Genomic DNA, 27,883 nt, shown 5'->3' on the forward strand with positions numbered 1-27,883 from the left:
GCCTGCGGGCGCACAGCTCAGGGCTGTCACTGTGTTCTTCAGACAGGGCCTTTCTGCGGACCAGCGCTGGGGCTTTCGGGTTAACCTTCTCTAACGTATGCAGTTTGAATTTATGTGTTTAATGTGATTCTTGGTGTCACCTGGGAACTTCTGGATCGATGCCCCTTTTGTTATAAAGGCTTAAAGTGTCATGTGCACTTTTCACTGGTGTCAGTGGGGTTTCCCAGAGGCGGTAGGACCCGGGAAGGCGTTGAGCGGACAACTAATGCATTTTAACTATCAGTGGCTGTAACTGCCATAAACAAAAGCTTTGGGGGTTCTCAACTGTGAGGCTATCAAGTTTGAGAACTGCCATTTTAGAGGGGTAGTTTTGTAGTTTTCTCTTCCATTTTATCACAGGTGCCATGTTTTTCTTTGCTGTTAAGACTCACGCCATACTCCTTGCCAGTATTTGAGTTCTGTGACACTTGGTCCCTTCTGCCTCACCTACAGGCTTGTCATCTCCCCACCCCCTGAAGTCTGTAGCAGGAGCTGCTGCCTCTGCAGGCACCTCTCCTGGGCTCACTCTTGCAGGGGCTGACTTCTGATCCAGTGGGCTTCTGGCTCCCTCCTGGAAGCCATTGTCTGCAGTGTGACCATCTCCTTCCTAGGTACCTCTTTCCTCTTCATTCACTAGCACCTTTGTTTTCTTCTGAGATTTAACTCAGTTGATCACTTTCTTTAGTGATTGTTCTTAGTCTTCTTACTTCAGGAGTCTATAAGACTCCTTGAGGACGGGTCGTCCATTCTACTCTACATTCCAAGTTCCTGGCACACTGCATATGTTCAGCGGATATTTAACAAATAAGATATTAAAAAAATAAAATGTTTTCTTTGTGAAACAAACAAAAAAAATCTAGAACTATACCCTAACTTTTGTTAGTTTTTTTCAATCTTGTATTACTAAATCTTGTTTAATTAGAAATACTTGCATTGTCTATTAGTAGTGCCTCAGTTACACGTTACCTAGCACATTGGTTTTGTATTTCACAGTAATATGATTGATGTTGTGACTTGATAAACATGAAAGAAAAAAGTTTCATCATGGACAATACTGGTGCATACTATGTGCCATGCACTCTTTTCTTTTTTATTGTGTTAAAATGCTGGTTATGCCTGAAACTAATTTCACAGTCACTAAATGTTCAAGATTGTCAGTTTGAAAGTCACTGACCTCTTGTATAATAAGTGATCAATGTTACTGAATAAAATGATCTTAATTACTCAGAGTATAGCCAGAAACTAATGGAATCTGTCTGGCTAGCCAAAATAGATGTCACAACGTGAAGATATGTAGGAATGTTTGCTTAGGCTCTTACTGGAAAGCAGGTCACTCTTGACTAGATGCAATTCTCAATTGTTGTTGCAGCCAAATAATGAGGGTAAGGATGGGGTTGCTGGCCTTGCTAATAAAGAAAATAGTATTGGAGACTGAAAACAAAAGCCATGACATTTGGGGGGCATTTACTTATGAGCAAATAGTTAATAAGTTTCTAGGTTTTCTAGTGCTTCATTTTATTGTATATAAATAAAATAACAAGAAATGAGCATGTAAATCTTAACTCCCCTCCCAGTGTTTTTTTTTTTAATGATTTATGGTTCATAAGTAAACTACTTTAGGAGTGAGTGCATTATTTTACTTAAAATTTTACAACAGCATTTTTGAGTTTTATATAATCTACTTTTTATAGATTAGACAAAAATGGAAATCAATGTTTGTAATTTTGTTTCCTAGATAAATCTTATAAAGGAAAACTTTTGTGAGAATTTTTCAGGCATACACATTAGTAGAAAGAATAATGAAACTGTATATCCACCACACAGTTTTAACATTTATCAACATATAGTAGATGTTCCTTCACTTACTATAGATTATGTCCTGATAAACTCGTTCTACAGTGAAGATGTCTTGTTGAAAATGCATTTAATACAACTAAAAAACCAAACATTGCAGCTTAGCCTAACTTATCTTAAATGTGCTCAGAACACTTAATTAATCTTTAACTGGGCAGAGAGAGAAAATATGAATAAACTGCGTATTTCTAGCCTGGGAAAAGACCAGAGTTTAAAATATGGTTTCAACACAGTGCACATTTGTGAAGTCAAAAATTGTTAAGTTGAACCATCATGAATTAGTCCCATCTGTATTCATCTTTCCATTCCTGTACTTTCCTGTATTTTAAACAAATCCTAGGCTTGCAAAATTTTAGAGCAAGAATAAACAACAGAGCAGTGTAGATGCTAATACAGTTGTCTTAACTTAGTCCAGAGGAAGCCAGTCCAGGAAAGTTCTGTGATCTCCAGGTAAAAAGGTGGGGAAGAAAACAGCACAGGGCAAAGGGTTTTTCCTTGAAATTGTTAACATGAAATGAATTTTAGTGCTGCATCAGAGAAAATTTACTGGGTAGAAAGTGTGAAGCATGTTAATCTCTAATGGTGCTGATGAAGGAGATAGGTCCATAGTTACTGGTGTGTGTGTGTGTGTGTATGTGTGTGTACGTGGGTACACTAACTCCGTTCACACTGAATTCAACTTAGCTTAAACCAGAGGAACTTGGGGAGTGGAGAAAAGAATAATAGCCTTACTTTCATTTTAGCCATTACTCCTTTTAGCATTTCTTGTGGGACAGGTCTATTAGTGACAGACTTCTTCAGGTTTTATTTATCTGGAAGTAGAATTTTGGAAGGATAGTTGTCAAATATAGAATTCTTGGTTGTCCTTTTTATACTTTTAGTATTTTAAATATTTCATCTCACTACCTTCTGGTCTCCGTACTTTCTGATGAGATACTGACTTTTATCTTATTGAAGAACCCTTGTATTTGACCAATAATTGCTTTTCTCTTTATGCTTTCAATCCTCTTTGGCTTTGGTTATACATTTGATTATAATGTATGTATGTGTCTCTTTAAATTTATCCTGCTTGGAGTTGATTGAGATTCTTTGATGTGTAGACTCATATCTTCCATTACATTTGGCCATTATTTTGGCCACTATTTCTTTCTTTCTTTTTTTTTTTTTTTTTTTTTTTTTTTTAGAGTTTATGTCATTTTATCCTACTTTATTAAACTAGAGAAATATTACAATTTCCTTTATCTTCCTGGCTTCTCCAATTCTGTCCACACCATTTTATCATACTATTTTTCTTACTGATTAAATCACATATTAAGAAAAATTAGATCCATATTTTTCAGTATTTCTGTCCATATCTTATGGAACTTTACTAATTCACGTTTTGCCAATGAAAATAAGATTAGTTTGTATAGCACAAGAAAAATGTTAATGTCTATTTAATATATTATGTTAACTGTCCTTAATATGTGGGATATACCCCTTTACCTATAGGCCAGTTAATGATGAACTGATAAGAAGTTATATCCCTGGATTACACCTGAAGATCCCCCAAAATTCAGCAATCCTTGAAATATGCAACATCCACAATAAGAGAAACTGTGTTGGCTTAAAGCAAGTTAATCACCACCACCATAAAACAACCACACATATATACATTTTATATACAATATAATTGTTTTGAAACAGAAACAATTTTTGGCTGCACCATGGTTTAAAATAGGCCTCTAATCATGACTCTGCTCTACGGCCACTATTTCTTTGAGTCTTCATTCTACTACTTTGTCTTCTCCTTTTGGCACTCCTGTAATGCATATGTTGGTACTCTTGGGGGTAGCACCCTTCCCTAGGCTCTTTATTTTTTTCACTTTTTCTTTCAGCTCTTCAGACTGTATTAGTTCAGTACTTAACATACCTCAATTTTGGGATTGACACTTGGACACTTTGTATAATGTGATAATTTTTAAAATTTTTAGAATATCCTCTATCCTCTGAGTTTGTCATTGCTGTTGTGGATTTCAATTGTCTGGTTTTAAAATAACTTTTCCAAACTAATTTTGTGGAGACTGTGTTCCTTATTCTGTGTGGTCACTGAAGTCCCTCCTTTTGTTATCTCAGTGCTTACTAATAGCAAGTGATCTGACAGATTTCCTTAAGTGCCTGAATCTACAAATATTAAAAAAAAAAAAAAGAAAAAGAAAGAAAAAGCATCCTCCCTCCATGCGTGTGGATCGACTGTAGCTGAGGTGCTTCTTCATTGCTCATCTAGGCCATCTGTAACTACGTTAGCCTTCACCTTCTGCCTACCCAGAGCCAAATAGCAGCCGGATGGACAAATCATGGGTCCTCTCAGGAGTTGTCCAACCATAAGCATGTGTATGGTGTTCTAAATTCCACATAGTGTATGGGAGCCCTTCAAAGCCCACAGCCCCTAGTGTTTTTTTCCTCCCTACCCTCTTTTTCCCCAGGCTTTTTGGTTAATATGTTGCTTGCCGTGTCCACAATCCTTTGCCCCAGATGACTTTAGGTAATGTCTTAAAATGCTTTTTTTTCTTTTAATATATAGGTTAGCTCCACTTTAAAAAAATTTTTCCTTTGTAGTTGTAGATGGATGCAGTGCCTTCATTTTATTTATTTTTCTTTATGTGGTTCTGAGGATGGAACCCAGGGCCTCACATGTGCTAGGCAAGCGCTCTACCACTGAGTAACAACCCCAACCCCCTTTGAATGTTTTTGACAAACACTTTGGAGGTAGGGAGCTGCTTTAGCCTAAGAGTTCAGAGGGTTCAAAACAAAGGCTGGCCTCTTAGTGGACTCCTCAGGGAACTGACAGACAAGTCCCAGATCAGTCACAATTTTGGGGGACAGGTCCTTCCTGCCCTGTTACCATTGCCAAACTGCCCCAGGAAGTCTGCCTGTACTCCCTGCTGCTGCCTCTGACCTGGGGTTGGGGATGCTAGGCAGGTGAGGAGACATGCCACAGCCATCCCTTCCTGCAGCTTTGCAGCCACTTCCCTTGCTGACTCCCACGGGCTCTTGCAAATTTCCTATGAGATCCCAAAGTTCCCAAACAGTTGATTCCGAAATTTTTGCCAGTTTATAATGTTGCTTCAGTGAAGGAATGGATTTGGAACAGATTCTCTTTTACCATCTTGGGTCATGTCACATTCTCGTAAGAGATTTATAATGAACGTACAGTTTTTCAGAAGTGAAAATATCCACTCTTTATATTACAGTTTGGAAGGACTCTCCCAACACCTTTTTTAGTGTGTGTGTAGTTGTATGCATACAGGTACAGTGTGGCCTTTAATACTAGGATGAGAATCATGTTTTATTCTGCCGTTCCACTTGTTCACTTGAGAGTGGGTCCTGGGGATCTTCCTATGTCGGGGTTGAGGGATATGTGGACCCACTTGTTGTTGAACCATTTTCTTGTGAGCATTTCAGTTTATTCTACTTTTTCACGGTGGTAGATAGTTCCATAGGAGACATCTGTAGACATATCTTGGGTGTGTCTGTGCAAATATTTGTGGATGATAGATTCTCGAGAATTGAGTTTTGATAGCTGCTTTCGTGTTCTCAAAAAAGTTACCACATTATCCTCCCATCAGCAGTGAAAATACTTCTTTTTCCTTTCCTTTTCTTAGAATCTTTATTTTGCTCATTTACATGGAAACATAGTCTAAATGTTATAATTTATAATTTCCTATCTTCTAGTATAATTATGCATCTTTTCATATTATTTTTCCTTTTTTTTTCCTGTGAATTGCTGGTACATGCACTTGGTCTGCTTTTTAAACACTGGGCAGTAAGTGTCTTCCTCATTTAAAAAAAATTGTTATATATTATGTTAGGGTTATTAACTTTTTTTGTTCTTGCACTGTGACCTTGTTTTAAACTTTACTGTGTGGATGTTTTAAGATTTGTACCTTATAAAATGTATCCGTTGCTTTTATCACTTTTTTTGATAGTCTTCCTCACGCCAAGAATTTCTCTATGCTTTTAACATTTTATGCTCCAGTGCTTTTTTGTTTAGTTTTTTTTAACTTAATGTATAGTTTTTAGTTGTTAATGTACCTTCATTTTATTTATTTTATTTTATAAATGGTGCTCAGAATCAAACCCAGTGCCACATACATGCTAGGCAAGTGCTGTACTAATGAGCCACAACTCCAGCCCTATTTTTAGCTTTTAATCTACATGGAGTTTTATTTTTGGGGTCGTGGGAATTTAGGCCTTCTGTAGTTCTAACATGATTTATTGTATTCTTTTCTGCTTTCATAACAATAGATTCCCATATATAGTTCTTTAGAAGTATTGCTTTCTCTCCCCCCGCCCCCCCCGCTGTGTGTGTGTGTGTGTGTGTGTGTGTGTGTATCAGAATGCTTTTTCAGAAGTTTTTTTGATTAGCCTGACCTGGCACAGGTCTTTAAAAGGATCTTCAGAAACACCAATCAGAATTTTCTATAAAGGATTGTACTGGAAAAGTTTTGGGATTATATTGTATCTATTAATGTAATTTGGGAAAAATGGATATTTTTAGTCTGGAATCTTCCATCTAGCAACAAGAATGTATTGTTCAGTCTCTTTTTTTGTCATTTAGTCATTCACTAGATATTCACTGAGGACTTATTGGGGCCAGGCACTGACCTAAGGCATAGGATGGATGCGTTCCTAAACAAGCCAGGCAAGATCCCTGCCCTTGAGATGCAAATTAGTATAATTCACCTTGTGTAGTTTTTCACATTTCTTCTTTTTTTAAATTTCTAATATTTTGTGGTATAATCATTGTATATGATATGGTTTTTTATAATCCTGTTACATACTCAAATTTGTAGAAAAGTTTTCTTCTTACTTTTTGGTAATTGAATCATATATAACTATCTTGTTGGCATCTTGAATTTTTGCTTGTTTTTGTGTAATACTGGGGATTGAACCTAGGGTGCTCTAATACTGAGCCAATCCCCAGCTCTTTTTATTTAATTTTTTGAGATAGGGTCTCAGTATGTTGTCCAGGTTGGCCTTGAACTTGTGATCCTCCTGCCTAAGCCTTTAGAATCTCTGGGATTACAGTTGTGTGCCACTGCACCTGACTGGCATCTTGTTTTATGTTTGGTATTTTAAAATTTCTGCAAGTTCTTGGTTCTAATATTTATATCTCATTTCCTTTTCTGTGCTTAACCTGGAATCATTCATTGACAAACCCTCCACTGTCATGTTGAACGTAATGGGTTATTACAGACATTCTGTTCTTAGTGTTTATTTTCTGAGTGTAGTAAACGTTCTTTACAGGTTTTATCATTGTATATGGCTTTTGCTGTAGGCTTATGGTGGTTCTTGTTTTTTAGCTAAGAGTTCTTTTTTTGCATTGCCATTTTAATCAAATGCTTTCTTTGCTTCTATTGAGGTGAAAATGTATTCTCCCTTCTTTATCCCATAATGTAATGTGTTGATAGATTTCTAATGTTGAACCAGCCATATATTCTTGGGCTCAAAATCTTGATCTGTATGTTTTGTTCTTTTTTAACATATTGTTGCATTTTGTTTTAGGGTTTGTCTGTGATTGCAAGAGAGATTGGCTTATAGTTTTCTTCCTTTGCATTCCTGAGCATATCTTGTGCTCTCTGATCTGGGTACCTTTCTTCTTTGCACTTGTAAGTGTGCATGTGTTGTTCTGGTTTGTGTATGTGTCTTCCTTTGCAGTTGTGGGCATACCTGTGCCCTCCTTGTTTGTATGTGTTGCTTTCCTGGAGTGGATTATGAAGTTTTCCTGGGACTGTGTGATTTTTTTTTTTCCTTAATGTTGAAAGAACTTGTGTCCGCAAAATCATTTTGGGTCTGGTTCTTTTTAAAGTTTTTAAAATGTCTTTATCATTGTCCAACTGTTTAGCTTTTTTAAAATCCCAAGGTTAATTTTGAGAATTTAAACTTTCCCAGAAAAAATTTTTTAATACTTTTGAATTAATACAGTTAATGCTATGCTTTCCTAAGAGTGGTTTTTTTTTTTTTTTTGTTTTTTTTTGATGTGTGTGTGTGTGTGTGTGTGTGTGTGTGTTGCTGGGGGTTGAACCCAGGGCCTTGTGCTTGAAAGGCAAGCAGTTTACTGACTTAGCTATATCCCCAGCCTGAAGGTAAATTTTTTGAGACCCATGTTGGAACAGATTTTTAGCTTTCTACATTTGGGTGGGCTCAGAATTCTAGATTTGAATTCATTTTTCTTACATTTTCAGTGGTGTTGCTGCATTGTTTTTAGATTTCCTCTTCTGTTTTTGAGAAGACTGGAGACATTCTGATTCCTCATAGTGTTCATGTGACCTTTTTCTCTTCCTGGGAAGTTTTACAACAATTCCTTTTCTTTGAAATTTCTTCTCTTAAACGTCACCAATTTAGCAGTGATATTTAAATGACAGATCTGGCTATATCAGTATACAAGGTTCTACTTTTAGAAAAGATGGTCAAGGTTCTTGGAAAAAGAAATAGAGTGTCAGTTCCTTTGGAGTCTAGGAACATCCCATTGGCTGAGCCACTGTTTTCCTCCTGACTTCCCAGGGTGATAGGAGCTTCTGTGACCTCCACAGTGGGAGGCGGAGTCTTGTCTTATATCTGGAAGATAACAATGAGTACATACTAAAGCAATATGATGCAGGAGTTTTCTGAAAAATTTGGTTGCTCAGAAGGTAATTGTTATACTGGAGGGCTAATACATTCAGTTTGAAAGTTACTGAATGTTACTTGACTTTCTGGTTATTGTTTAAATGACAGATCTGGCTATCCTTATCTATAAAATAAGGCATTTTGACTATTAGCTATTCAGAATAGAAGCTTATTATACATGAGTGCTCTTTTGGACAGAGTAGGGAATACAGAGGTTCACCACCTTTTTCTGGAGAGGCCACATAGTAAGTATTTTAAGCTTGCAGGGTACATGGTGTTTGTTATTTAACTTTGCCTTTGTAGCTTGAAAATGGCCATGGACAATATGTGATTGAAGTGCCTTGGTTGTATTCCATTAAGTATTTATTTGTGTAAATGGGCAGTGACTAAATTTGGACAAAAGTATGAGGCAGGCCATACTTAACTCATGGACTGAAGGTTGCCAATCCTTAGACAATTGAGACAATTGCTAGAAGCCTGTTGCAGGCTAACTTGCTGTAACATTTCTAATCCAAGTCTGAGTTTCTGGAAAAGAGGGTGAAATAATGAGAATTATAAGTAAAGGTTTTGTTCACTATAGATAAAAAATGCTGCATGTAAAAAGATTGTATAGGTGCCAGCAGATGTTTTAGTCTTGCTGATGAGGAAAACCGACTCCTGTGTTAAAGCAGAATGTTCAGTACAAGCTTTATACTTAGACAGAGATTCTTTAGACTAGGAGGCATTGACCACTTTTGTTTGGCTGAGTTAATCCTTCCTTGACTTCAGGAATGTGTTCTTTTCAAATTCTGGACTAATGCAGAGCATGTTTACTTCCCTTGGTAGCATGGCTGGTATAAACTGCGGTGAAGGATATAAACTGAAACTTTAATGAGGATTTGTCTATGCTGTCTCTAAAGAACATAAGGGAAATGACTGGCAAGAATATAAGAATAAAATCTGTCTTCCAGGATTCTTATCTTAGTTTGCTTCTTGGGACTTTGAGACATTATTTCACTGAGTATAATGTCTTCAAGGTCTGAGTGTAGCAGTGTCAGAATTTACCGTGTGTGTGTGTGTGTGTGTGTGTGTGTGTGTGTGTATGTGTGTATGTGTATGTGTATGTCAGGGATTGAACCTAGGGCTGTGTAACCACTGAGCCACATCCCAGCCCTCTTTATTTTTTATTTTGAGACAGGGTTTTATAAGTTGCTGAGGGCCTCACTAAGTTGCTCTGGCTGGCTTTGAACTTGGAATCCTCCTGTCTTGGCCTCTGGAGCCACTGGGATTACAGGCATCTGCCACTGCACCCAGCAGAATTTCCTTCCTTTTTGTAGGTTAAGCAATATTCCGTTGTATATAGATAGCACTTTTTATTTATCTCTTTTTCTTTTGCTAGACCCTTGAGTTGCTTCCACCTTTGGCCCTTGAAAGTATTCTGCTACTGATATAGAAAGATCTAGCTGAGTGGAACAGAACTCTTTGAGGAACATTAGTGGGATAAAAAGTAAATAGTGGGTCTTTGTTCCTAGTTCCTGGCATAGATCTCCTAAACCCTTGGAATTTACTTTCTCTTCAGTATTGAAGAGTGGACTGGAGGGGAGCCCTGGGTGGCTTCAGGATGAGGGCTAGTTGTCAGAATAACCAGCCTTGTGTTTAAAGGGTTAGAATTTCCACCGTCCCAGCAGGGAAGGGGACTGGAGGACATCGTTGTCAGTGGTTTCACAGTCATGCTTTTGTGATAAGACCCCCATGAAACCTCTAAACCAGGGTGCTTGTGAGTTGGTGGACACGTTCACATTCTGAGATGATGCTGGACCTTACTTATTCATCTTTTCTTTTTTGGGGGCTGGGGGGCGGTAGTATTAGGCACTGAACCAGGGATGCTTCACCACTGAGCCACATTACCAATCTTTTACTTTTTATTTTAAGACAGGGTCTCACTAAGTTGGTGAGGCTGGCCTTGAACTTGCAATTCTCCTGCTTCAGTAAAATATCAGTTGTCCTCTCTACTGGCTGGAATGGTAGGCTTGTACCTCTGTACCTGGCTTCATCTTTTTTAATATCAACAGACAGTTTGGCTTGCTGACTATTGGATTAAACGAAAACGATCCTTCTGCAACACCAACAATTCCCTTAAGTTCTGACACTCCAGGGTTAGGGCAGGTCCCACAGGTTAATGGCTCAGCTCTACCAGACTGCTCCCACTAAAGATTCCAATCACTGATGAGGTACCCAGGCTATGCGTGCTTTTACTTGGTGAACTCAGGTTACTTAATTCACTGGAATACACAAAAGCCAGGAAAATGCTGTGTAGTATTTCACAAAGATTGTCTCTTAATCTGGCTTGTTTTCGTTTTCTTGATGGTGTCTTTGGAGAATAGAATTCAAAATTTTGATATCTAGCTTATCATTTTGTTCTTTCATTGATTTTTGTTTCACTGTCACATATATCTTTGCGTATCCCAGGAACTTATCTTCTTTACAAAGTGTGAATTTAGCTTCCTGATTTTTTTTTGTTGTTGTTGTATAGAGGGTTCTCCAGTTACTCCTGACCTTTTGCTGTAAAGGCTGTCCTTCCCATCTTGGTAAAATATCAGTTGTCCATATATGTGTGGAAGTATTTGTGGAAGGCTATTCTGTTTCATTGATCGATTTGACTATATATACATGAATACTACAGATTTTATTATTATAGCTTTGAATTTCTTAAACAGCAGATAATGTTAGCTTTCCAACATGTCCTTTATTCACAGTTGTGTTGAGTATTCTAGGTGCTTTGCTTTTCTATATGAGTTTTAGAATCATGTTTCTGTTTCTACAAAAAGAAAGCTGCTGGGATTTTGATTAAGATTGCATTGAACCTGTAGGTCAATTAGGGGTGAAGCGGCATTTCATTTCAGCAGTGTTCAACCCTGGGTCTGCACACATCCCTGATTATTGTTTACTGGTCCCAAAGAAAGAACTTGGAGGAATCAACAGAGAGGGTTTGTACATTTTATTACTCAGGTGCTCCTGGGGAGTGGCAGGCCAGGACAACATGAAAAGTTGCGCTGCACCTACCCCCCGGAGAATGCATTGGAGAGGTTGCATGTCCACTGTGCTGCTGGAGCTATGCAGATGTTTCATGAATACTTCCTTCATAATGAGGGTAAGGATGGGTTGTTCGCTTGTCAACGTGTTGTTGCATCAGCTCTTTTTGTTTTCAGACCGACTTTGGAGTGTCAAGTCAGCCTGCAGTGCTGGATAAAGCCCTGTGCTCATTATGTAAATTGTACGTGTAATTTATTGTTGGAGTCTAGTTGATAATTTTTCTTCTTTTGGTGGTAGGTGCTAAATTTAAAAGAAGTTTTGCATGTATGTTCATGAGGGATAGTAGTCTAGTTTTGGAAGCATTTTTTCTAGTTTGTTTAATTTGTGTCTGCTCTTTTTTTTACTTCTTTCTGTTGGTTTTTGGTTTATTTTGTTCTGCATTTTGTAGTGCCTCAAAGGGTGAAGTAGGGTGTGTAGTTGAGATGTTCTTTGTTGATAGAGGTGATTCAATCCTGAATTACCCTCTGAGTACTACTTTCTCTGCATCTCATATGTTCTCGTGGGTTGTGATTTTGTGTTTGTTCATCTCATTTTCGTTTCCCCAGTAATTTCTTAGATCTGTTGGTTGGGTATATAGTTTAATTTCCATAGTTTTCCTTTCTAGTTATATTGTAGTCAGAGAAGGTATTTTGTGTGATTCTGATCTTTTTTAAACTTCATTGAGAATGCTTTTAGGTCCTCACATATATCCAGGCAGTGATCCATGTGCATTGGAGAAGGTATGTTCTGTGTTGTTTTCAGGTGTTCTGTAGGGAGTGTTAGCTCTATGGACTTAAGTATTGCTCAGTTCTCTTCTTGTTTACTGGTTTTCTGTCTAGGTCTCCTATGAGTGTAGAATTCTGTTAGTGAAGAATTATTTCTCTCTTCGTTTTTATCAATGTTTGCTGCATATATTGTGGTGTATGTGTGTTTATAATTTTTGTATCTCTTGGTGAGTCTATGTTTTTGTCAGCACATAATATCTTTTGTTTAATGAACACTTTTGAACTTAAGATCTATTCCATGTGTTAGTAGTAAAACCACCTTAGCTCTCTTGTTGTTTGCATTGAATATCTTTTTCCATTCTTTATGTTGCAACCTGTTAGTGTTTTGGGGTCTAAAGTGGGTCTCTAGTTGTTATGGTTTGGATGTGAGGTATCCCCCAGAAACTTACGTGTGAGACAGTGCAAGAGGTTCAGAGGAGAAATGATTGGGTTGTGAGAGTCTTAACCCAATCAGTGAATTCATCCCCTGATAAGGATTAACTGAATGGTAACTGAAGTGGTGGGTGTGGCTGGAGGAGGTGGGCATGTTGGCGTGGCTTTGGGGTATACATTTGTATCTGGCAAGTGGAGATCTCTCTGCTTCCTGATCTCATGTGAGCTGGTTCCCTCTGCCATGATGTCCTGCCTCACCTCAAGCCCTGAGCAATAGAGCCTGTCGTCTATAGATTGAGACCTTTGAAACTGTGAGCCCCTAAATAAACCTTTCCTCTTCCACAGTTGTTCTGCTTGGGTCCTTTAATTACAGTGGGGGGAAAAACCCTGGTTCACAGTGTGTAGTTAGGTCATTGTTGTTGTTTTATTTACTCTGTTAGTCTGTGACAATGCAGAGATAGTAGGGTAGAAATCATGAGGAATTGTCCCTCCAGTGAAATAAATATGAGCTAACAGGAACTGTAACAGGAACTGTTGGAAGTGCCTGTTTGTAATCTAGAGTTGGGCTGAACAGTTGCTGCATCCAAGGGGCACCTGGAGAATGGTAAATGAGGCTGGTAAATGCCTATGAGTTTTGATGTTTCTTGGGGTGGCTACTCTCCCCCAACATCCACACCTGTGGCCTGCAGCCAGGGGGACAGCAGCCCACAGTCCTGGTATACCTGCTGGTCCCGGGGTGGACAGTAGGAATCTTATCCTTCAAGGATTGGCACTGTGTTCTTTGGGTCATATTTTGGTCCCTGTTGGACTGGCACAGAGGCCCTTGTACTTCAGCCTTCCTCCACCGAAGCACTTTGCCCTGTAGCACTGGTCAGTTTTCCTTTTCTTATTGGATTGAAGCATTTAAGAAAATCTGTCAGATCACTGGGCGATTAGGGAGGTAACAGAACAGAGACAGCAGTGGCAATATTCAAGAAGGAATATAATAGTATTTGCAAAAATGCTTGGGGAAGTCACTAAAGAAGGGGCAACAGTCTTCATTAAGTAATAGCAGCAGTTCCTAGAAAGGGGAGGATCTATTTTCCAGAATTATTACACTGAAATAGAATATCCAACTTTAAATTAAAATTTACTTATAGAGAAGCTAAGAAAGTAAAGTATGGCCTCTTCCAGTGTGGGGAGTGAGGGGTGGGAGTGGGTAGAAGCCACTCACAAGCCAGCCCAGACATTGAACTTGAAGGCAGGCTTTGAAAAATCTGTTTTAAACATGCTCAGATTGCTTTCTGGATGGCATGTATGAAGAAATAGGGAATATTACAAAAAGGACATAAATAGAACTTATGGTGCCAACCACTACAATAGCTGAAGTGAGTTTCCTGGAGGGGTTCAGCAACAGGTTTGAGCAAGCAGAAGAAAGAATGGGCGAACACAGAGGTCCCTGAGATTATCCATTTGGTAGTCAAGAAAGAAAAAATGAAGAGAGTTTGAAGAGCCACCATCAAATGTATTTAAATACGTGGGAGGCCCAGAAGGCGAAAGGGCAAGTAGCAGCAGAATGAGGAAATAATGGCTGAAAATTTCCCCTATTCAGTGAAAGTTATGAAACTACACATTTACATACACCACAAAGGGATTAGCTTAAAACAGGATGAATTTATTTATAGTTCAAGAAGCCAGAGAATATTAACAGGCTCTAGGTGGAATCCTTTGTTTCTTCCAGCTTTTGGTGACTCCTGGCATTGCTTGACCTGTAGGGGCATTACTGTCCTTGGCCTTACATGGCCTTTACCCTTGTGTGCCTATCTCTAATCTTCTCTTTACAAATATGTTAGTCATTGGATTCAGTGTCCTCCTCAGGGTCCTGTCTTAACCTGAGTACATCTGTAGACACCTCATTTCTAAATAGGATGGGTTACATTCACAGGGTGGGGTAAGACTTCTGTATCTTTGGGGGGCATAGAGTTCAACAAGTTACAGTGGACTTGTTAGCAACAGATGCCTTCTGTTTTTGTTTTTCTGTGATTGCTATTATCTCATGTTTTGAAAGGTAGTGTAGCTGGACCTAAGAGTCTTTCTGTGAGCTATTAGATGGATTATTCCACTGCCCCTGGCCACCGTGGTTCCATAGTTCCAAGGAGAAGTAATTGCTGTGAATTGCAGTCCCCTGTAAGTGGTAGGTCTTTGTTGTCTTTCTGCCTTCAAGACTTTCCTCTCTTGATACTCCTTTTGTGAATATATTGGGATGTCTACTGATGGCCTACCCTTCTCTGGAGCTGTGTTCAGTTGTCTTCATTTTTCCTCTCTCTTTGTTCTGCTTGTTTGAGTCTGCTTGTGTTGCTCTAGTGAATTCTATTATCTGTCAGCTAGGGAATTGTTTTGCTTTTTGTTAGGAATTTCTGTGTCCTTAACATGTTCTTAATATTTGACGTGGGTTTCTACTTGCCTTTAGTGTGGTTTCAGTTTTGTTCTTTGAACATGTTTGTAATGGCTACTTACATGTCTTTTTCTATTAAATCTGACATCTGACCCCGACAGGCAGATTCTGTAGCCTGCTTTTTTTTGCTGACGGATTATGGGTTATACTTCGTTGTTTCTTTGATGGGTTGTAATTTTCACTTGGAAACTGGACATTTTAGATAATATTTTGGAGCAGCTCTGGGTGCTGTTCTCCCTGCTGTTCCACTTGGGGGTGTTGACTGTTACCTGCTTGTTTCCTGTGGAGGTGAGATGACTGACTGGGTTAAGCTAGACATCTGCTCCACCCTTCTGCAGCGTGAAGTTTCTGCTGTGCACTCAGCTGCCCAAGCCTTTGGTATAGCATCCTCATCCTTTCTTTCCTTGACCACATTGTCAATAAAGCCCTGGCGCATAAATTTAGAGAGTCAGTTGAGGCTCCTTTGAATGGATAGTGTCCAGGGTCAGCCAAGGGTATCTGCCTTTGGTCTCTTCTGTCTTTAGTCACTCTTGACAGTGTCCTCCCATTTCCTTCCCAGCAAAACCCTCATTGGTTTTGAGAGCACCTTTGGCTTGAAGTCAGATTCTTTGGGAGAGTTAGAACTCTGTTCTAAACCACCCCTCTCACCTTGCAAACTCTCTGAGCCTCAGCTCTTGGGCTGTGATGGGTAGTCGTGTGCTGGTCTCTTGAGTGGCACGTCACTGTAGAGGCTGAGTACCTGGAGTTGGGGGAAGCATTCTCAGGGGTCCTTGGCTTGGCTCTGGTGTGGAGCATCCATTACATGAGCAAGGTCAGGTGCCATCTGGGCCCAGTAGTGTCTGTCCCACAAGTGGGACCTGGGTAGAAGAAGGAAGTCTTTATCACACTCACCCGGAACTCAGCAGCAGGTAGGTGGGGTCAGGATGAGTAGTGCTAGATAGGGAGCCCTGGTTCTTGGAATTGAGTCAGCCTTGCTGGCCCAGGGGAGGAGGGGTTGGGTCCTGGTCCAAAGACCATTGAATTCTTGTGGCTGTTGTAATCTGATTTGAGTAAATTTCTGGAATAAGAATCTTTTTATTTCTAGAGACTTTAAGTGGCCTTAAAAAAAAAAAATAACTTTGGAGAGGGGCCTGTGGAGCTCCTCACACAGTCATGCTGGAGGTTGAACTCTTGGAATTGCTGGTTGTCATCTGTGTCTTTCATTCTTGGATGCTTTTTAAAGTCCGTGTTCTGTTTGGTAGTATTGGGTAAGAGCTGATAGATTACTTTGTAGGAACCTTAGTTGTTAATTTTTAGCCAAAGCTGGAAAAATGCCAAGATGTTGTGGGCATTAGCATCACACGGCTGCCTTATGTGGCCTCTGCTTCTCTGTAAACCTCCTTGATTGTGTGTGTCTAGGATAAAAACCGTTCCTAGTAATAAAAATAACTACATCAGGTGCCTCTAATTTGTTAGTCCCTGCATTTTAAAATATGTTGTCAAACTTAATCTTCCAGCAAATTCAGGGGATTGATGATAGCTCCATTTTATAGAAAAAGAAACTGAGTTGCATGCAGGGCTTTATTACTCTTAATTGCTTTTTTTGCACCATCCATGTCAGTGGTTACTTGTCACACATACAATGACCACACAGTTGAAATATAGCTTGTCTACATTGAAATGCAAGATGTGTAGTATGTGCAAAATATGGAAAAAATGTAAAATATCCTATTTTCTCTATCGATTACATGATATAATATTTTAGATACTATGATATGTAATAGGGATTAAATAAAATATACTGTTAAATTTTTACCTGTTTCTGTTTACCTTTTTGAGGCTAGCACTGGGGACTAAACACAGGAATGCTTTCCCTTTGGCCTATCTTCCCAGCAACCCCATCTTTTTTAAAATTTTGAAATGGGGTCTTATCTAGTTGCTGCAGCTGGCCTCCAACTTGTGATCCTCTTGCCTCAGTCTCTCTAGTAGCTGGGATTACAGGCATGTACCACTGCATCAGACTCTTGATATTTCAAAATGTGTCAGCTTAAAAAAATTGTATATGTGACTTGCATTAATTTTCTCTGTTTAGCTCTTTTCTGTATTATCTCAACATTTCTTAGAGTCTTTGCTTTCCAAGATTAATTTAGAAAAATGTGAATGTTACAAAAATTAATATGCAGCAATAAATATAAACTCAGTGCCCCCTTTTTTTTGAATAAAGGAAACATTAAAGTTTTGGGGTATTTTGTCTACTTTTAGAAAACCCTGTTAGTTGTTTTTCATTCCTAGTAGTGTTTTTATTTTGGGGTGGAGGTGGTGCTGGGGATTGAACCCAAAGCCTTTTGCATGCTTGGCAAGCACTCTACCAACTGAATTACAAATTTACTACCCCCCCCCCCAATAGTTTAATAAATTAGGTAGCTTTGTGTTCTTAAGATTTAAAATATTAAAATGCCTAAGGCATTTATGAACGTTGTATGTGGAACTTCTTCATATCGAAAGTTATTATAGTGGCTGGTTATTTGTACTGTGTCTGTCTTGACTTACTAAACCTGATTTGGATGGACTCTTCCTCACAGATGATGATTTTGACCAGTTTGATAAGCCTGGTGCAGAGCGGTCCTGGAGAAGAAGAGCAGCCGATGAGGACTGGGACAGGTAGGTGCACACCTGTGCTTCACTGGGGAGTTTCTACAGACTTTATCCTCCTGTACTGGTCTATGTAGAGATTTTACTGAAAATAGGGATACTGGCTCCTTCATGCCCTGGTTCTCCAAGACAAGACCACCTGAGGGCTCCTGTTCCAGGCCTGTACTATATGCAGGGTTATGCAAAATGTGAGCTTTCCTTCTCTACCTGTATTTTTTTGAAAGTATTTTTTAGTTGTCAGTGGACCTTTATTTTATTCATTTATTTATATGCGATGCTGAGACTAGAACCCAGTGCCTCATACATACTAGGCAAGCGCTCTACCACTGAGCCACACCCCCAACCCCTCTTCCTGTGTTTTAACACAGCAATGGTATTGACTTTGTGGATGCTCATGACCTTGATTGGACTCATTGTGTGCCAGAGTTTCTTTTGTACACACTAGCCAATGTTTTGCCAAGCTTGAAAAATTTTGCCCTTCTAAAATATGTTGATTTTCATTTTAATTTACTTTCCCTGATTATCAGTGAAGATGAGACTATCTTAGGAATGCACATGTGCACATACAGTATAAAACAGTCACAGTAATGCCCATGTCAATCTGTGTGGGTGGTCACTTCTGGCGATGAGTTCCAGTAGAGGTTCCAGTTGTGCTGGAGGGAGTACACAGTGGGGCCTAATAGTGGTAGAGGTATTGAGAATGAAGATTCTTTACAACTTTCTCACCGTCTTAAATGCTGGAGGTGAGAAACTGTAAAATTTACCTTGGAGTTACAATCAGAATGTTTATCAGTAAATAGAACTGAGTAAAGAACAAAAATGTATTGCAATGAAAAGAATACCTGATTCCTGCTTGGAAAGAGCAGTGCTCCAGAAATTTTACAGAATAATCTGTGCAAACTTTGTTATACTTATAGTCTACAAGGTTGATTATTTTCATCATCTCAGTGTGTTAGGCAGGATTTTTCAGAGAAACAATAGAATATATAGAAAGAGATTTATAATGAAGGATTGGATCATGCAATTTTGGGCCCAGGAAAGCAGTGGTATAGTTTAGTCCTATCCTGAAGACCCGAGAACCAGGAGCCTGAAGGTGAGAGTACCAAGGGAGTCAGTGGTGTGAGTCTTAGTCCCAGCCCAAAGGTTGGAGAACCAGAAACCTGAAGAGGATGGGTATTTCAGCTCAAGGATATGAATTAGCTGGAAAGTAGCTCTTTCACTGTAGTCTACTGATTGAAATGCTAATCTTTTCTGAAAACATCCTTATAGACATTCATGAATATGTTTTGCCAGCTCTCTGGGCAGCCCTTAGACCAGTCAAGTTGGCTATTAAATTTAGCCTTAATGCTGTTTGTAAAAAAAAAAAAAAAAAAAAAAAAAAAAAAGGAAGCTTAGAATAAATCTTTTCTCAAGGTATTGAAGCTGGTTTTGCTTAAAAATATGATGAAACAATAAAATACAAAGTGGGTTTTTTAGTAAAGTTAACACATCATTTTGATTTTCTCTGTTATCTTTGTTCACTATATCCTATATGCATCTATAAAAGTAAATCTGTATATTTTTAATTAGATATATAATTTGCCTGAAATTGATTAAATTCATTAATTTTTAACTTAGAATTTCAAGCATCTGTGAAAACAGAATAGTGCAGTGAACCACAACCCAACTTCCCAGGTTGCCAGTTTGTATTGTCTGCACACTGCAGCCCCTCAGTCATAGACACTACTTTATCTGAAAAGATTTCGGAACTTATCTCAGTAAAAAGTAGATTTATAAATGTAGCCATAAGAGTTGTCTAAAAATGAAACTTTTTTTGGGGGGGGGGCAGGACCAGGTATTGAACCCAGGGGCACTCAACCACTGAGCCACATCCCCAGCCCATTTTCTTTTATTTTATATTTTGAGACAGGGTCTTGCTAAGTTGCTTGGGACCTCGCTAAGTTGCTGAGGCTGGCTTTGAACTTGCAATCTCCTGTCTCAGTCTCCCAAGCCACTGGGATTACAGGGTTGCACCACCATTCCTGGCCTATGAAACTTCTTATTACTGTCTCATTAGTGTTAATATTTTCCTGATTTTCTCATATTTTGATATGTGTATATATATATATTTGCACAAGTTAAATATATATGTGTGCATATTCTATACTCAGTGTGGATATATGTCTATAATTTTTCATAATTTGAACCGAGTCTAAATAAACTCCGAATTTTGTAATTGATCAGTCTGTTTTTGTTCACAGTTTTGAAGGTTACAGTTGATAATGAACTGTATCAAGTGGTCCTGTTGTTGCTTTGGGCCCTGCCTTTGAGAAGGCAGCATGTCACGGTGGGAGCACATGGCTTTGCACAAACCGCTCATATTCTGAGGCAGAAAAACAGCAAAAGAGACAGTATCCCACAGTCCACAATGAAGGCACATCCTCAGTGATCTAAGGGCCTCACCTAGCACCACCCTGGGGATTAAGCCTTTAACAAGTGGACCTCAGGGACACTTATCTAACGCATAGCACACTCCCATCTTTAGTTACAGCAGTTTTTTGGGAGAAACAAAGTCAGATTTTCTGCCTTTGCTTATTGCACCCCATCTGGTGTTTTAGGGTGTTCCTTTACTCCTTGTATTTCATGTGAATTTAGAATTAGGTCTTGAGATTAGTGTGTTTGGGCTGCAGTTTGGGGAGAGGTAGGGGCATGGACATCTTTAATAGTATTTCCCTGAAATATCCTAAATGGATATTGTTGGTTTCTTGATCATTGATGATTTGTCATCCTTTGGGTTTAGGCTGCTGTCTGCTGTGTTACTGTCTCATCAGTCATGAGAACAAGTCCTGTGTTACCTTTTTTATATACTCCACTCATTTATAAGTGATACAGGTTTATGTCAAGTATCTCTTTTGAAAGATGTTTATGTCTAAAGAGTATACGTAGTCGTTAAAAATTGGTATCTTATTTTCAAATGCTTATCAGTAAGTCAAAATACTTTTTAGTTCTTTATTTGTATAATTAAAATTGCTGTTATTGGCATCTTAATTAATGCACCATGGGAAATGGAATTACCTCCATTTTCAGTTGGTTAAAGTTATGGTGGAGAGAAACACTTGTCTTCAAAGAGGTGCTTGTGTGTTTTTGGTTATCTAGAATCAAATTCTCAAAGGAGTTGTAAATATTGTTGACACTATGTTTTTCCCTGCCCCTGGAAGATAATTGTAACACTGAAGTTAGAAAAATAATCTTACAGATGATTAGTTGTTAAATTATTGGAGGAGCTATGTTTCTGAAAGCTGTCCTGTACTGGTCTATTTTTCAAGGGCTAGTGAGTTCTTGTCTTGCATTAATCTATTTCTGCTGTGTGGCCCTTGGGTATTATTTAATGTCTTATCCTTGTTTTCATCTATAAGATGTGAATATTAGACTTACTGCAAGGTAACTTAAAATAACTAAAGATATTCTCAGTGCACAAAATTGAATGAATTGTTAGGCTTTTTGTTTTTTAAAGTTCTAAAAGGTGTTATATGGACTCATGCATTTCTGTTTTAACTTTACATAATCATTCCCAGAGATCCTAGTGTTCTGTGAAACATCCCACCACTACTTTTTGAGCAAAGTAGTGCAGATACTAATCAAAACCTATAGACTTTTATAGCTAGAACCTTTATAAAAAGAGAACATTGGTGCACTTGGTCTCCATAGATATTTGCACTTAGAATCACCATTAGTCTAATTGTGCCTTTTCCTTCTGTGTGTGAGTCATTAAAGACATTTGCTTCTCAGAGATTGGTTTCTCCAAAATTAAAACCCAGTGGTAACCATTCTCACCAATCAAAATTATTTTTTTCACATTCAGTGAAGAAACTTCTCCAGCTTTTTGCTTTACTAAGGTTTCTACTTTATTTGTAAGAAAGCCTGCTCCTGATTATTTCACAATAGAAATATGCAGGGAAACATTACAGGTGACCATTGTGTGTTTTCCACTGCACAAATATGATTCCCTTGGTTACTGTTACTTAATTTTATAACCTCACCATTGTTTTTAAAGTTGTAAATTTTTTGTTTCAGTTTTTGCCAGAGAGTATCACATGGTTTCTTGTGATCTTGTGATATGCAAAATATGTTATATCTTATATGATATATTTCATCATATAAATTTGTAGAGGGAGGAGAAAGCTTAGATATTATTTCTTACAGTTTCTTTTACTGATTATTCAACTGTTGCAAAGAGATTAAGATCTCTATTGAGGTGCAAAACTAAGAGGAAAGTTTAGTGGGTTGCATCCTGTGTCAAAGCCTCTCCTCTCCTTACCTGTAAGAATATTCAGTATAGCCAACTTCTCATGAGAGTACCCGAGCCCTAGAGCCCTTGCTAAGTGGTCAGCATACTTTCCAGTCTAGGAGGAATAATGCTTTGACGTTTCTGCATTCTCCCAGTGAACTTGAAGATGACTTACTTGGAGAAGATTTGCTGTCTGGCAAAAAGGTAAGAAATATCTGAAAGAAAACACTAGTCTTTTAATGGTACTAAATTAAAGGAATGCATCACTTGTGCATAGGATCTTGGGAGTACATAAAAATTGTATAAATACAATTATTATTTTTGTTTTGGTGCTGAGGCTAGAACTAAGGGCTTCTCTCATGCTAAGCATGTATTCACTGTATCACTGAGTTACACCTTCAGTCTTGAATTAATTTTTAAATGCACAGAATTGACTTTAGTAAGTTCTTTAATCAAAAGTCAAGCAGTAATCCCTCTGAAGTAAATGTTTTGGTTTCTACTGTGTTCAAAGTACCTGGCAGGTATTGGGTTTAGGACAGTGGTGGCATAAATCTTACCCTTACCTTACAGGAATGTAACATTCTCAGGTTAATATTTTGCATAATGGTTCTGGAATTCACTTTGGGATTATTTGCAGATAAGCTTAAAGGTAAATATGTTCAGATATAACAGACATCCACATAAACAAAATTCAAAGTTCTCATGTAATTTTTTATAATCCTCTTTGATTAAGTAAAAATTTTGAAGTAATTATCTTTAAAATTTTATACCTTTATATAATATACTCTACTGATCTATTTCAAACATAAAACATTCATGAAAAATGTGAAGCAAGAGATGAAAGTAAAAATTTTAAATTTTGTTAGTATTTAAAAATACTTGCTATTCTATTTTGATAAACCATCAAGATAGTTTTAAATGCTTAGTTTTTAAAAGTCTTAAATTTTTGATGGGTTCTTACTCTCAAAGGTTGTTACTCAAGTTTGTTACACTTTTAGGTAAAGATTCATCAGTAATAGTAGTGTAAGCCAGGATTTCAAGGTGTATTGTTGACTGACACTTTTTGTCCATGTTATTACTGATTGAGTTGCCCTTTTGATCTCGTGTATAATATTGTAAAGATCTTGTACTAGAAGTGCCTGCTTTGCCATTTTCTTGTAACTTACTGTGTTGTATTATTTGCATTTTCTCTAATACATGAATTTGACACAAGATTTTTTTTTTTCCAATTCAGTTTTTTTGTGTTTGTTTCTTACTTACCCACATTTCAGAACATAAAGCCTTGAGGAATATTTCAGACCTTATCTAAAGCATAGCAACTTAAAACAAAATAAAGGCTTTTTTATGGAGAATCTCAAACATACAGAACAACAGAGACTAGTACAATTTGTTCTGATGTGTCTTTCGGCCAGCTTCAGTAGTTTTTAGTTAGGGGTAGTTTTTTTTCCTGTCTTTACCCACACACAATGCCTACCTTCTGAATTATTTTGAAGTAAATCTCAGGTATTAAGATGATAGTTAAGGTCTGAATCTTGGTGTGCTTTGGAGATTCTTTTATTTGGAAGTGCCCACCAAGGGGAGCTCCTGGTCTAAGGACACACATACTTGAAGCTTTTGCCAAGGTGCTTTCTGTCCCTAGCAGTAGTGGATGAACATTTCTCTCACTTGGTGCATGAAAAGTCTTTGTTGATGTGATAGATGACAAATGATTTTTGTTGGTTTAAGTCGTGTTTATTTGATTTCAAGTGAGTCTTTATTAACAAGTTTGCTGCTATAGTCTGTGGCTGGCGCCCACTGGGCAGGTGCACTGACCCCCTTTGCTTTCCCTACAGTAGCTCTGAGAACTTCACAGAGGTATAACTGTGTCTTGAGAGACTCATAGGGTCCTCATGGCCAGAAGCACAGAGTTTGCTACATATGTCTCACTGTCAGAGAAGTTTTGCATGCGTAGTGCAAAGGTCAGGATGAAGAAGGCTGGGGTGACCACATTAGAATTTTAAAAACTTGGGTGAGATTGAGATGGAAGTGGGATGCCAGTTTACATTTCTTCTTTAGCTTCTCTGTGTTACTTGGCCTCAACTAGTGCATGGACAAGTGTACACCAAGGTGGTCTCTATCATAGATGCCAGTGTTGGAGAATGTTAGGGAACCATTTTCTCTTTGTTTTTGAACTTCCACTGCTCAGGTCTTTGTTCTTGGGAGCCTGAGAGAGAACCATTCTTTTGCTTTCCTGCTTGCTTCTTTCCCCATAGAGGAACAACCTGTCTGGAAAGACTAGGAGGAAGGATTTCATTAGCATCCTTGGCCACTTTTTCTTCCTCTTGAGATCTGTTTGTCCTACTTTCCTGTAGTTCATCCTGAGCTGAGCATAGCCTTCTCAAGCTGCTTTCCACTTTGCCTGAGAAAATAGTCTGCTCTATCTTATGGGGATGCATTGACAGCCACCTTTGGCCTGTGGTATTCAGTCTAGCTCTGAGAATTCCAGATTTTCTAGTGAAGTGGATATTCTCTTTTTGTTCCTGTGTCTGTTACTCAGTAGGTTGAGAATTGAGAGAAAAAGGCCAAATCCTTAGGCAAAGAGATTGTGGTCAGGGCCTATCACATATATTCCTTTTATCTGTTTGTTGAATTATTGGTTCATTTTGCCAAATGCCTTATAGTTTAAGGACTGGGAATATAGCTCAGTGGTTGCCCTTTTGCCTGTAATGCACAAAGCCCTAGGTTGATGCTCAGCCAAAAAAAAAAAAAAAAAGTTAGAAATTCAAGGCATTAGCCTCTTGAATGAAATTTGGCTTTTATTGAATGGCTAATTTTTGAAGATATTCATGAGTTTTTATTTACTGACTTGGACTGTTGACTTGTGTGTTTGTCAGGACAGGCCTGGCTTGCACCTGCTAATGGCAGCCCCTTTTACTGTCAGACTGGCCCAGCTAACAGAAACTTCATTGTGAGTCTTAAGCAGTGTGTTTTGTTTTCATAGAGATCCATCCGTTCTCCCTTCTGCAGATAAACTGATTGTGTGGCCCATGTTATTTTTATCTTAATGTAATATCAATGATAGATGGGGTTTCTTGGAACTAGAATTAATAGGATTTATTATTTTTGGTTATCAGAAATACTGTAATAAAGAATATATTATCAAATTTGAAAGACCTATTTTTATATGGTATAAAGAAAGAAGGAAATATTGTTTCATCTTCAGGTAGAAGATCAAGTCAGTTTTTCTACTTTGCCTTTTTAAATATAAATGTATCTGTATGTTTGATTGTCTTTTGGAGGAGGAGGAGTAATTTATGTATGCCTTTTGTACATATGAATAATTTTAATAAGTAAGAAAAATGAAGTGCCCACCTCCCCAAGTCAGATGTTGGAACACATTAGCCCAAAGAAGCTCAGAATTCCTGCTGGAGTTGCTGCTGGGCCGCTGCTTGACGATAGGTGCAGCACATGCTGTCAAACCCTGAAGGCTGGAGCTAGTAACATTTGTTTTCATACATGGTCTGTATTGGGAAAGCCAAAGTTTCTCCCCCTTTTCAGTTTATAGAGATCCAGTTTTCTTAAAAATTGCTTATTTCTGAAGTTGCCCTTTTTATATTGCTTAAAGAGTTTATAGATTTTGGAAACTGTTAAATTTTTTCATATCCCCTTAATTTTCTTTTATATTTTTTTGGTACTGAGACACTTTATTACTGAGCCACATCCCATTCCTTTTAGTTTAATTTTTATTTTGAGATAGAGTCTCACTGAGTTGTGTAGGGCCTTTCTGAATTGCTGAGGCTGGCCTTGAACTTGTGATCTTCCTCCCTCAACCTCTGAGCCCCTGAGATTATAGGCATGCACCACCACATCCTGCTATATATTAGTTACATCTTAAGGTTACCATTCTTTTTTGTGTATGATAAAGAAAAATTCTTTAGAATGCCCCACCTAGGCACCTCTTACCTTTGTCCTTTTGTGTTAAAATGAAAGTAAATTTGATATTACATTTGCTGCTTCTATACTTACTTGTCTGTGGTATCTAATAGTTAGCCAGTATGCCAGATATGGGATCTCAGGATTGTCCATAGTAATATCAAATCGAGAGAACCTTTTAGATGGCAATGTTTTAATACATAAAGTCATAAGTAATCCAGTCAAAATAATCCATTCAATGTGATTTTGCTCTTTTGTAACAAGTCTTTATGGAAGTGACACACATTAATTAGATTTCTTATTTTAATTAGAATCAGTCGGATTTGTCAGATGAAGAGCTAAATGATGATCTTTTACAGAGTGATAATGAAGATGAAGAAAATTTCAGGTATTCAGTATTAACTCATTAAAATTTCTTTATTTAACTAAATTGATAGGAACTGTTTGTGATTTATAGTTATAATGAAGTATAATTGAGCAATGTGGTATTGTATCCAACATATGATTACATTCTGAGTGGGATATTAGTGTCTTCTGATGTAGAAACAAGCATACGCCAGGTTCTGTAAACGGATCAGCTGCCTGAATCCAGGTCAGGACCTGCATCTGGTGGCCATAGATGCCAGTACAGATTCATGCTGCTTCTCAAAAAGCTCTTTATGGGAGGAGGACAGTGGCACAGCTTAGTGCAGGGGCTGGGATTCGGTATGGCTGTCTTGGTTTCATTTGAGGCAGTTTGTATTAATAAATACCTGTTTTCTGAATTACCATTTTGGAGAGAGATACTTACTTCCACCTACCTCTGGTAAGTGGAAACAATTTTCAATTAAATGAGGAAACATTGGGGAAATATAAATACATGTCTTGGTTATAAATATAATGAACAAAATATGTGTCATGTAGATTTGTAACAGTTTTCTAACCTAAAGTGATAGATGGGTAAAAATACAGCTTTTAATTATTCTACCAGGTAGCTAAATTTTCTGATTCTGTTCTTTGACATCATTTTTATATTTTGATCTTTTGAGTTAGGCTGGCCTTGAAATACATCTTTTGAATCTTTTAGAGTAGTTTAAAGTCTATGTGATATATTCAGTGTTTTGTTAGGACTGGACACTTAACAGGTGTGAACATAGCTTTATTTGAATAATCTTGCATTTGGAACATTATCGTCATCTTATTTGACATTTAGCCATTATGGTTTAATAAATGCAACATGTTTTTTGCCTTTTCAAAGCCCTCTTTTTACTCAGAAATTGCTAATTTAAAACAATTTTGAGATATTTATGACTGGCCTAAATTTTATGTGAACATTGAAATGTATCTTCTTGCAGGTTTTTTTTGGACATCTTCAAGGATGTCTTTACCACTCAACTACATCTCCAGTCTTTTTATTTTTTGAGACAGGGTCTCGCTATGTTGCTGAGGGTCTTGCTAAGTTGTCAAACTTGTGATCCTCCTGCCTCAGCTTTCTTAGTTGCTGGGATTACAGCATCTAAGAAAGCTGAGGCACTGTGCTTGGCTTACCCTGCAGATTTTTAATCTTAAAGAGTTTTTTAGTTGGAATTTATATCATAGGCTTTAAAAAGAAACCATTTTGTTCTTAAAATTCCAACTATTGTTTTTTGCTTATAGAATAGTACTCTTATTTTTAGTTTACACTCGGCAAACAGATCGTATTCATTTCATTTCAGTGAATGGAAAACGTTGGTTCAGTCTTGGATTTACCAGTGACATCTGCTTCCTCATCTGTTGAGTGGGTTCTTCTGGTCCCAAAGACTCCAGCTGCTGAGTGGAGGCCCAGTCTGCATCATGAGTCCTGTTGTGGCTCAGGGTGGCTCCTGGAGCTGTGTTTTCACTCGCTGGGAAAGTGCTTTGGTCAGGGAC

The 27,883-nt window shown here is 38.0% G+C and overlaps 1 protein-coding gene across 7 annotated transcripts in view; it reads left to right on the plus strand.

Moving 5' to 3' along the window:
• Positions 1-27,883, plus strand: part of RBM33 (RNA binding motif protein 33) — a 95,831-nt gene that overhangs the window by 742 nt on the left and 67,206 nt on the right. For 6 of the 7 annotated variants that reach the window (XM_081284185.1, XM_081284183.1, XM_081284184.1 and 3 more), the window contains exons 2-4: positions 17,748-17,826; positions 22,240-22,288; positions 26,308-26,384. In XM_081284185.1, the coding sequence (XP_081140311.1) occupies positions 17,748-17,826; positions 22,240-22,288; positions 26,308-26,384 (205 nt within the window). Of the gene's footprint in view, positions 1-11,622; positions 11,675-17,747; positions 17,827-22,239; positions 22,289-26,307; positions 26,385-27,883 lie in introns of those variants that run through there. The other variant, XM_081284186.1, reaches the window with a different exon arrangement.

Source organism: Spermophilus citellus (assembly GCF_964194105.1).
Source record: "Spermophilus citellus genome assembly, chromosome: 3".
NCBI classification, from domain to species: Eukaryota; Metazoa; Chordata; class Mammalia; order Rodentia; family Sciuridae; genus Spermophilus; species Spermophilus citellus.